This window comes from Arachis stenosperma, chromosome 5 (genome assembly GCF_014773155.1).
Source record: "Arachis stenosperma cultivar V10309 chromosome 5, arast.V10309.gnm1.PFL2, whole genome shotgun sequence".
In the NCBI taxonomy this organism is placed as follows: Eukaryota; Viridiplantae; Streptophyta; class Magnoliopsida; order Fabales; family Fabaceae; genus Arachis; species Arachis stenosperma.
Genome location: NC_080381.1, coordinates 133,252,646 through 133,264,683, shown reverse-complemented (window position 1 = coordinate 133,264,683; position 12,038 = coordinate 133,252,646). Strand labels below are relative to the sequence as shown.

The 12,038-nt window shown below is 32.3% G+C and overlaps 1 protein-coding gene across 1 annotated transcript; it reads left to right on the top strand.

The window, feature by feature from the left end:
* Positions 1 to 10,166: 10,166 nt before the first annotated feature.
* LOC130981448 (floral homeotic protein GLOBOSA-like) lies at positions 10,167 to 11,132 on the top strand. Its single transcript, XM_057905045.1, has one exon. The coding sequence runs from the start codon at positions 10,167 to 10,169 to the stop codon at positions 11,130 to 11,132; it is 966 nt and encodes a 321-aa protein (XP_057761028.1).
* Positions 11,133 to 12,038: the final 906 nt, after the last annotated feature.

Below are 12,038 nucleotides of genomic sequence, written 5' to 3'. Positions count from 1 at the left end.
CAGCGAATTAAGGGGAGCTCTCTGCCTATGGGAGCACTAAACGCCAGCTGGACGTTTACCACCAATCAATCCGGATCCAACCTCTTCAAAGGAGCATCTTTTGTGGGATTTAGCTTTTAGTTATTATCTTATCTTTTATTTTTGTAATTTTTATTTGGAAAAATAGACAAAAGTACACCCGGATTTTCACACGGAGTATAGATGTACTCCTCAATTTTTTAATGAGTCATTTGTACACATGAATATAAAACTCCGTTGTCAATTCTACCCTTCCGTGACCTGAGTAAATTTTTCGACAGTGGTGGAGGCCAGGTGGCACTGTATTGTATGATGTGGCCAATTTGAGGTGACACTATGGAAAATAGAAATATTCATTATGAAATTTGTTGAAATAAATATAAGAAAAGAGAATAATGAAATCACTGTTCATCCTCTTCCTTCTCTAATTTCTTCGTACCATATGAACCCTAACACAGGGTGAAAAAAAAATTCTTCCTTCACCCTCTTTATTTTTCTTTGTACATCTTTTGTCCTTTCTGTTGTAACAAGGGTTTGTAAACTTTAATGTATGAAAATATCACAATCTCAACGACGGAAGAATATACCTCATGCTTGTGCCAGTGGTTGCGGTGGCTCATCTTTTGCGCCAAAAAATAGGAAGAAGAAGAAGTTTGACTACAATAATGGCAAGTGCCTGCATGGACTTGACACAGTGATGCTTGAATCTGCTACAGAGTGGAACTCTAGAAGATTGTTTCTTCGTTGTCCATTATGGGAGGTATGTGAATTCTGATTTTGTTTATGATGATAAATGTTAATTTTCTGCAAAATGGTTAAAATTGTCATGATGCAGAAGGTTGAATTGAGGTGTGACTATTTCATTTGGACTGATGAAGTTGTTGATGCTGGAAGAGATTGCGGAATTCAGGAGAAAGCAAATGGAGGTTTGCAGAAGAAAGCAACTGAAAGGTAGAAGAAAAAATGAAGAAGATGTTGCAGACAATTGATAGGATTAATCAAGAGTTAAAGAACATTAGAAAATGGATGCAGTATGTATGCTTAGGGATAAGTATATGTATTCTGTGTTTGTTCATTAAGACATTTAATCAGTAGTTGTAATTCTCTCTAAGTAGAAGGCTGTGTTGTCAATTTCATTTTCACTAGTATTTGAATACAAAGGGTTTTTTCAAGGTTATTAATACAAATGGTTGGTTCAATTTTATTTCTAGTACAATTCCGTGCAACAAAACAAACTGAAGATCTAATTCATTATGAACAATAAGTAAGCATAACTATGATAGTAGTATTTGGTTAAGATAGTCCCTCAACTCAGTATATTGTTCTCTCTCTGATCCTTCTATATTTTCCCTTGCCTTTTTCATGGCTCTCTGGATCTTCTTATAATTAATTGCTACATTAAACTCTTTTTTAAACCAAGTTTCGGCCTCCGCACAAGTGATTTCTCTTTGGTCTCTAATTTTTTCTTCTAGCATCTCAATAACACACACCCTATCTGCAGATTTATTATTATATCTTCTAGCACAGACGTGCTGATCCACAAATGTATTCACCTTATAACTCCTCGGCTCGTTTGACCTAGAGCAGTAAATGTTCCAAGGACAATTCTCATCCCAACAAATCGCCTTACATTTGGTTGGCTCAACCCTGCTAAACTTGATGCTTCTTCCAATTTGAATATTGTACTTCCTCACGGATCTCTTAAACTCATCCATGGTAGCAAACTCTATCCCAAGCTCCAGATGAACTTGGCCAAATGGTGCTGTTGGATTTCCCTGAGGCCACACACCTTGTTCACTATCATAATCATCCTCACAATCGGATGACATTGGACTGTGTAAATCTTCATATTCATACTGATAGTAGTCAGGGTCGGAGTCACTATCATAATCTGAATTAGAGGAATCAGACTCCACATGAGGAACAAATATCTTTGGTGCCTCATTCCTTCCTCCTTGAACAAACCTTTGACCAGTCGGTGCTGGCCTCTTATACGATGCTCTTCTATTCTTCTGACTGTTCTTAGATTGTTGGGTGGGCACTTCATTCTGACCTTCTTGCTGTGAATTATTAGGAGGTGGGACTTCTGCTTCACTTTGCTACTGGGTCGTGTTTCGGTTGACGTTTAGAATTTAGGAATGTGACATTGGTTGGGTTGTAGGAGAAGGATTGGGAGATGCTGGATTCTGAGTTTCATTGCAACTTTGGTTGATTTCATTTTCCTTATTGACCTTCTTAACATACAACTTTTTTGGGGTAGGCTTTTTGTGGATTACAATCTTACTTCTTCTTCTTGGGGTTTCTTGTGGTGTAGATTGTTCAACGGTATCTGTAGTTGGTCATGGCTCATCATCTACAACGTCTACCATTTCAACTTCCTCAGCTAAATCAACAATATGATCCCAATAAACATGGCATATTCTTCCATTCTGAATACCAAATTCATACATTCGGACTACATCACTGTCAACCCTAATTAAATGCAAACCATTCGATACCTCATTCTCAGCCCAGTAAAAATCTTTGAACAAGACATACCCCAAATCCTTAAATAACCCCACCATAAAAAATGTATTAAGAGTTTCTACATTCACCCTAGGAATTACAGCAACCTCCCCTCCAACATATTTTAGTACCCCATTCATATTTCTCTTAAATATTCCCTTGTGATGATACACAAAGGTTATATGATTTGTCATCTGTTTATCGAAAATTCCTCTGTCAAACTATAGAATAACTAAATTGATGCATTTTCATATCATAACACAGATACATGTGAAGGACGGAAGCATTACCTTTTGATCGCGTCGAATTCTGAACTCTCCTCCTTCTCACTAGCTTGCGTTTGGACTTCCACGCTTTTTGCCCTACCGCTTTTGCCTTCAGAATGTAACGCAAATGACGAACTGCAATGAACAAACTGCGAAGTGCTCAGAAATTCACTATGCTTACTCTTTGCTAGGGCATGTTTTCATTCAACACTGAAATATGAAAACGAAGATAATGAAGAGACTTGTAAAACTTTTTCTTTTTTTTTTTAAAAAAAAATTCAACAAATTTCATAATGAATATTTCTATTTTCCACAGTGTCACCTGAAATTGGCCACATCATACAATACCGTGCCACCAGGCCTCCACCACCGCTGAAAAATTTACTCAGGTCACGAAAGGGTAGAATTAACAACGGAATTTTATATTTATGTGTGCAAATGACTCATTAAAAAATTGAGGAGTACATCTGTACTCCGTGTGAAAATTAAGGTGTATTTTTGTCTATTTTTCCTTTTTATTTACAAACAAAATCTTTTAGGTTTAGAATTTATTACTTTATTTTAGTTTCAAATCAAATTAGGTTAGATATAAAAGGGAAAAGATTCACCCTTCAGGGGTATCTTTGCACTTCCACACGTTTCATGTTTCAAAACCCTTGTTTTCTCTGTAAGTCATGAGCCATTAAACCTCCTTGATTAAAGTTAGGAGCTCTGTTTATTTCTATAGATTAAGACTATTGCTTTTCTATTTTAATTAATGTATTGATTCAGTTTCAAGGATTTCTTTCGTTCTTCATTTTATGAATCTGGGTAGAACGACAGTATAACCCTTATTCTATATGTGTTCTTGTATTTCTCGACAAAGTTATCTCGCTTGAACAACAACTTGAAAACAAATTCCTCCTAAATTGCTAATTACTTGAACTAATCGGGATACGTGACATATAATCCTTTTAGTTTCGGATAATTAGGGTTTATGTGACCATAAACTAGAATTGCTCTTAACCTTCTAATCTAAATTAAGTGACCAAGACATTGGTGGTTGATTTGGGTTAGAGGAGACTAAATCACTAAGAATTAGGGTTTAGACAATTGCAGTTTGCTATAAAACGAATCTTGCATGATTAAAATAGTTGGTAAGAAAACTTAATCCGGATAAATAAACAACTCTGAAACCTTAACTGTTTTCTCTCATATATTTCACACCACTTTTATTGTTTGCTTTCTAATTCTCTGAATATAGTGTTTAATATGCATTTTACAACCCTCAAAACACAACTTTCTACTTGCCTGACTAAGTGATTCATTCGACCATTGTTGCTCAGTCCATCAATCCTCATGGGATCGACCCTCACTCACCTGAGGTATTACTTGGTATGACCTGGTGCACTTGTCGGTTAGTTTATGGATATTCAAAATCCACATCAAATTTTTTGCGCCGTTGCCAGAGATTGATTGTGATTGACAACTATTGCTTGTTTGATTTTTTAAATTAGGCGCTTTTTCTTTAATTTAATTTAAATTTCTTTATCTAAATTTTTGAAAATTTGGTTTTATTTTATTTAAATTTTTTCTCTTAATTTCTGAAATTAAGTGTGGTATTCCCTTAGTTGTTTTATTTTTTCTAATAATTTTTTTATTTATTTAAGTTCGAATTCTGTTTATCCCTTTTTGCTTATTAGTTGATTGAATTTTCTGTTTAATTTGTTCAATTTATTTTCTTTATTTTATTTTCCTTTTATTTTCATTTTTCTTTATATTTTATTTTATTTTTGTTTATTTTTATTATTTTTATTTTTCTATATTTTATTTCTTTTGAAATATATATATTATTTTAAAAAATATAAATAAATAAAAAATTAAAAATAAAATTCTTTCTGTTCTTTCTTCTGTGCTTTTCTATTTACCACATGATGCGTTTAATTTTGTTTGGTGTTTTGTGCTAAGGAGAATAATGGAGAGAGATCACGTGGGTTACTACTCACACCTAAGGAGTGACTCATATTATTATGGATGGAGGAACTACCCATATTTTGGTTGGAAAAGTCAAGACCAAAGAAACTTCAGTGACCCATATTCCATTTATCAAGAACTATCATCTCTTTACTCATATCAAGAACCACCATCTCTATATTTACACCAAGAACAACCACCTCTTTATCCATATCAGGAACCATTATCTTCTTGTTCATATCAAGAACTGTCACCTCCTTATTCGTACCAAGAACCATCGTCTTTTAATCTTACCTGCCAAGAACTGCAGCAAACAATAGATAAAATCTTGCAAAAATTTCCAACCTCGCCCCCTACTTACTCATATAAAAAACCTTCACCACGTGAGCTTGCTTTAAAACAACTCTCTCAAAATCCACAAAATCCATTTCACAATCCACAAAGCCCCTTTCAAAATACACAAAATTCATTTTACAACCCACAAAAAATTTTTTCATACCCCCCAATTCACCCTCAACACAGCATCCACATATCTACAAAATTCTTCCAAACCTTCATCTCTGGAGCTGGCTGTAAAAGAAATCTCTCAAAATGTCAACATCTACGTTCAAAGGTCTAGGTCCTCAAGAAGAAATCTAAAAGTGCAAATGGCCCAGATGACACAATCTCTTGCTGAGGGAAAGGCCATGAGCTTAAAGAGTGGAATAGTGCCTAGCAAGAACAATGAAGGTCAACTTGAGGCGACAAAGGAGGAGTTAGAAGTGCAAGTGCAAGATCAAGAGGTCTCTGTACCAAGTAAAATTCCAATGAAGAATGAGGTAGTAGAGGCATACAAGCCTAGCATTCCATATCCGCAGAGGTTACAAGAGGTGGCAAAAGTACATTCAAAGTCCCTCTTGAAAGAATCAATGCAAATTCCTACAAAAGAATATGAGGGAATCATTCAAAGGAGTCCATCCTCTAGTGAATCAAAGAGCTACATAGGGGTTGATTTAAACTGAACCATTAATCCAAGAAGTTCTTGATAAAGGGATCCTTCCAAACACTGCACAACACTCAAGTCCCGAAAAAGAAGAAGAGTTAGAAAAGTAATCCAACTCCTACCCCAACAAAAAGAAAGAAAGAAGGTCAACAAAAAGCAATCCACTCATCGATTTTTCAGTCGAACCGGTCCGGTTCGGTTCTGATAACTATGCCTTCAGGAACGTGTTGGCAAACCCTGCATCCAACTTTTTACTAATTTCTGGACAGCAGAGCTCCTACAGTGGTTCGCAGCCCGTGGGTGCATTCGTGGACTCGCACGGGTCAACATTGGTTCAGACACGAACCGGTCGGTTTTCAACGGATTTGACCACCGTTGACCGAGTCAACTGCGTGTCCGGTTCATAGCATCAATCGAACCGATTAGATCACCGATTCATCGGTTTTCCAGTTAAACTGGTCCTGTTCGGTTCTGATAACTATGCCTTCAGGAACGTGTTGGCAAACCCTGCATCAAACTTTTTACTAATTTCTGGACAGCGGAGCTCCTACAGTGGTTCGCAGCCCGCGGGTGCATCCGTGGACTCACACGGGTCAACAGCGGTTCAAACACGAACCGGTTGATTTTTAACTGATTTGACCACCGTTGACCGAGTCAACTGCGTTTTCGGTTCATAGCATCAACCAAACCGATCAGATCACCGATTCACCGGTTTTTCGATAGAATCAGCCAGTCCGGTCCGATTCTAATAACTATGCCTTTAGTTACTTCACTCTCAATTTTTGTCAACGATTGATGATGTGCAATGCTAACTGATAGCAAATTTTTATAAATATATTTGGTCAATATCCAATTAGATATATCAAGTATTATATATATATTGTCAATTAACATTATATAACATCAATCTTTGAAGAAAATTGTTAATGGAATGATTGGAGGACAAATATGATTAATTCACAAACTTTGAAAAACTAATTTGATTGAAAAAATCTTTCAGGGATGAATTTAAAGAATGTCCTATCTTTTAGGGACTAATTTGACTATTCACCCGAATTTCATATTTTATTTTTGGTCGGACTATTTTTGTTTTGTCTTCGTTGGTTTTTTCTCAGTCATATCTTATTGGGCTTTGGTATTCTGATTTATGCTAGGCCTATTCCCTAACAATATAAATAAGAAAAGGCTTCAGTTTCAAAGAAAAAAGAAAAAGGCTTTAAGTAGATTTCATCACGTTCCACTCCAAAGAACACTTGCTGTTTACCATAAACAATATTACTGTTGTTCTTGACCCAAGAAAAAAATTTATTATTTTTCCAACGAAGACTCATTGACTAGAACTAAAATAATAGTAAAACACAGGAAAATATGAAACACTAATCTGTCTAATCACCCATTTTTGTCACTAATCTCTTTTTCTTTCTCAACATATTTCATTGATTAAAACTAAAATGCCTGATCTTTTGTTTGATAAATCTTCGGGAGAAAAAAAGGTTGTATCCATTTAGGATCGAATTATTTTACACATTAAAAATACAGGAATAATATACCTCCAATTTTTTAGAGAGTACTGGAACAATAGAGCCAACCTGAAAGATTAACCAGGAGCGTTCCATTCGCTTTGCGAAATCAGATAATAGATAATAAATAAGAAAATAGATGAAATAATATAGAAACTTTTTTTTTTAAAAAAAAATCTGATTATTATAGCAGCAATCAACTTAAATTCATATCAAATCTCATCCTATAATCTAATCACAATCAAGTAATGATTAATTGATAATGAATAGGAGATTTTGTAAATATGTTATTCAATCACAAAATTACATAAATAGGTGACATTCAGAGGACAACCAGAAACTAATATAGAGCGAGTCTTCTGAGTTTTCTAAAGGTATCAATTTCTCATTATTTCCATTCAATTCTTTGTCCTTGCTCTCATCCTCCCTTCATATGTCGAATTATTTTTTTTCTTTTTCTTTTTCTATGTGCTGTATTGTTACAGGTTCCTAGAGAATAGAGGAGTTATATATATTATTGATCCACAATCTAGCTACATATTATTCAGGTATATTTCTATTTTCAATATGAACTGCATATTCGTTTAAAACTAAGGTTGAGTAAATATATGTATGGAATATTCAACTAAAACCTATTAGACTATTATTAGTTTTTTTTTTTTTTTAAGATAGTCTGTACAAACTCAACCCAAAAACAAAAACCAAAAAACAAAAAACTTTTGATTCATTATCCATTCTTTGGATAATGTCCACGAATCACAGGATTTTATCGAATCACAATAATTACACTTTAAACCACAACAACTATGACACACAAAAGAGCACACACATATAAGATAAACCAACCACTCCTAACACTACTCATAAAATAGAATAATGTATACGATTATAAAAAAAGAATCCATCAGCAGCTCCGCTTCTCCTGTAGCAAGCGATTCAAGCCATTATGTGTGATAGGAATAAAACACATAATTTTTTACTTATAAGAATAAGAAGAGTAATAATTCTCACTCATAATAAGTAATAATAGCAGTATAATAATATTAAATAGCAGCAAAAAAAATTACATAAACAAAAATAAAGCAAGCTATCATCCCAAAATTTTTCGTGAAAAACTTTCTAAATGTAAAAAATAAAAACAGGAGTCACCTAAGTCTAAAAAATAGTTTTAATATATATATATATATATATAGAAAGTACAAAAAAATCACAAATTACTGTAAAAAAATGTATACAAATAAGTCAAACAATTAAAGTTTTAAAACTCATAAACAAGAACAAATAAGATAAAGATACAAAAAAAAAATTTCTATCCGAGTTCAATTTCTCCAATTGTATATCTACAATTAAAATCTTCACCGTTCAAAATGAAAAACAAAATGAGCTAAATATGCAGTCCAAAATTCATACTGATCTAATAATAAACGAGTAAAAAATAGATGCTCAAAGTATGTTGTTCTCCTGAAGAACCTGCACAGTGTTTTCTCTTAATACTTATGTCTTTGACAAAATGAGACTCGCCTCTTTTACTCTCATAAATTTAAATACTAATATTTAGATTTTTTCTCCACATAAAAAAGAAGTTCAAAATTCAACGTGTGATAATGTGCTTATGTCCTTTATGCATACTATATCATAATGCCTCTATTATTTATTATAGCCACCTTCATATTTAGATATATAAAAATGTTTGGTAAATTATATAATAAAAATGTAAGTTTGTAGATATTTTTTTATAAGATCAAATAGTACAATTAACGAGTTCAATCCTAGAAGAAATTTTTTTCATATAATAAAAAATAATCACAAAAATAATTTATATTTTCTCTATATAATTTTGATCTATATAGTAGAATACACCAAAATTTATTTGTACACCAAAATCAATTATTAAAATTAGCTATCAATGTATTCATATATAAATATATGTATAATTTAATTTATTTTTAATATATATTTATATTTTAACATATATTTTATATTTATAACTGACTTTCGCAGTTATTTTTAATGTACACATAATATATTCAATATATTACTTGTTGACGATAATAATTGCAAATATCTTATTTTATTGAAAATAAAGATATGATCAGAAAATTTTAAAATTTACTCAAAATAAAATAATAAATAGGTAAACAAAATCAAAGAAAAAATCAAACTAAAACTAGTCCAAAATGTAAATATTGTTTCTAAATAATAGCATCTTTTCTAAAAGACATCTAATAAAATATATTATTAGATGAAAAACAAAACACTCTACGTAAGACTGAAGGAATGGACCAACCATGTATGAATCAGTAATACTAATTAGAAAGAAAAAATATAAATTAAATTTATTTTATTTAATATTTATTAATTTTAATAACAATTAATAAATATTAAATAAAATAAATTTTAATTATTTTTTATTAATTTTTGTTAGTAAACATTTCTGATATCCATTATTACATTTTGTTTCAGTTTTTTAGCTTCTGTCCTCTTCATGGTTTTTATTTTCTTTTTTCTTTTCTTCATATTTTTAATTGGACTTCACACATTGCTCCACAATTGTTCATTCACCTTATTTGTCATTTTTGTGTTAAAAAAAATAATTAATATAATTATCGTCACACTGTTCAAAATTGATTCAACAATAACTAATATTATACATAAAAATTAAAATAATTAAATCAATCTCTTAAATAAAAAAAGAATAATTTTACAATTTTAAAGTCTTTTTATAAATTAAGTCTAACTAAATTAAACAATAAAATTTAGAATAAATTCGTCATAACTGATTTTTGTTATGTTAGACTAATTAGTTAAATTTAATTAACAAAAAAGACTTGGATGTGTTGTATTATTTTTAAAACAATATGTTATTTACAGGCGAGGAAAGACGTTGTTTCTAAGAATGTTAGAATGTATAAATTTCAGCAAATGGGTCGTGGAAGACTATCAATGGAGCTAATTCAGAAAGAAAAAGCTAGGAAGACAACATTTGTAAAGAGAAAGAATGGATTAATGAAGAAAGTGGACGAGTTCTCCACTCTTTGTGGTGTTGATGTTTGTTTAATTATCTATGGCCCCAACTTTGATGGTCAAAGACCCACCAAACCTGAGACATGGCCCCAAGACACCGACCAGGTACGCCGAATCATTCAAAAGTACCATAACACAACAAGTGATAGACCTCCTAGGATCTATGATATTGAAAAGTATTATAGAGATAGGGTTAAGAAAGTTGAAGGTGAGATTTCTAAGGTGCACAAGGAGAAGGAGAAGCTTAAGCCCAAGATCACATATCCTACTTGGGATACCTCATTCAATGATCTTAGGGAAGACCAACTGATAATGTTTGCTCGAATTTTGGATTCTAAGATTGTGTGTTGCAATCAAAGAATCAACATGCTAAAGCAAAATCCCAAGGGAAAAGCAATAATGGTAGAATCAAAAGACAATGTTGATGAGAATGTTTTTGCTACTCTTTACTTGGCTTCATCAAACCCTAGTAGCTACCTTAATTTTATGCCAAACAAGTCTCAGCAAGCACAGTTTATTCCTCACCTTCCCATGACACCCATTATTGATTATACCACCCAATTACCATTCTACCCTTCGCAATTAGGGGGAAGTTCATCACAATCTTCCACTCTTCATTTTGACCAAAATAGTATGCAACTTATGGGAAAAAATGGGACTTTGGATTGGAAGCAACCAGTTGGTACTTTTAGCACTCATGATATACAAGTTGATTTTCTAAATTACACTGGAGATGGAAGCAACAACCAGAACTCTTCATCGCCATGCTATTACAATGGGAATATACAATCTGTGCATCCATATAGTTTTGCTCTACCTCAATACGAAGATGTGCCTCCTGAGTTTCAAGTTAATGGACTCTGATACAAATGTATCATCAAGTTCAAATGTTCAACTACATGCATGAAAGGAAGTAGGCCTTAATATTTCAAGTATTGATGTTTAAATAGACACTGAAAAAACCTAACCAAATCATCCAAGCATTTTTTTTAGATGCGCCTCCTCCCTCCTCCCCCAAGTTATGTGAAATACACGCGTTCTCCCTTTTCCCTCCTATTAACGTAACATAATTACGTAAAGCTTCTTCTTCAATGTAAACATTTTTCAACGTTAACAATTTGCATTGTAATTTTTGGATCTGCAATCTCTGCTACTCGTCGTTCTTTTTCTTTTTTCTTATCTGCTGCTCGTTGTTCTTTTCTGTTGCTCGTCGTTCTTCTTCCTATTCTTCGTTTTCTTCTTCGATCTGTGGATTTATCTTCTTCATATTTCAATAGGCTATCAAAATAATGAATTATTCAACTTCAAATAAATTGAATGAGAACGATTTGGATTATTCTTCTAAAACGAATCAAGCAGACGAGGTTTGTATTATTTTTTGAATCGAATTGAATGGAATGCAATTGATAAATTGAATTGAATTGAATAGACGCAGGTGTTCTGAATTTAATTTAATTTAATTGAATTGATAATCTCTAAATTGTAGATACATATGTTTTGAATTTGATTTTATATAATGGATAATATTCCGTTCATTTAGCACTATACAATTGTTTCACCTTAATAACGTGTTCAGTTCATTATGCAAAAAATTGTTCGAATTTGAATTTATATAATGGATAATGTTCAATTCATTTAGTACTATATAATTGTTTCACCTTAATAACATGTTCGATTCATTATGTAGACAGCTGTTCAAATTTGAATTTATATAATGGATAATGTTCCGTTCATTTAGTACTATACAATTCTTTCACCTTAATAATATGC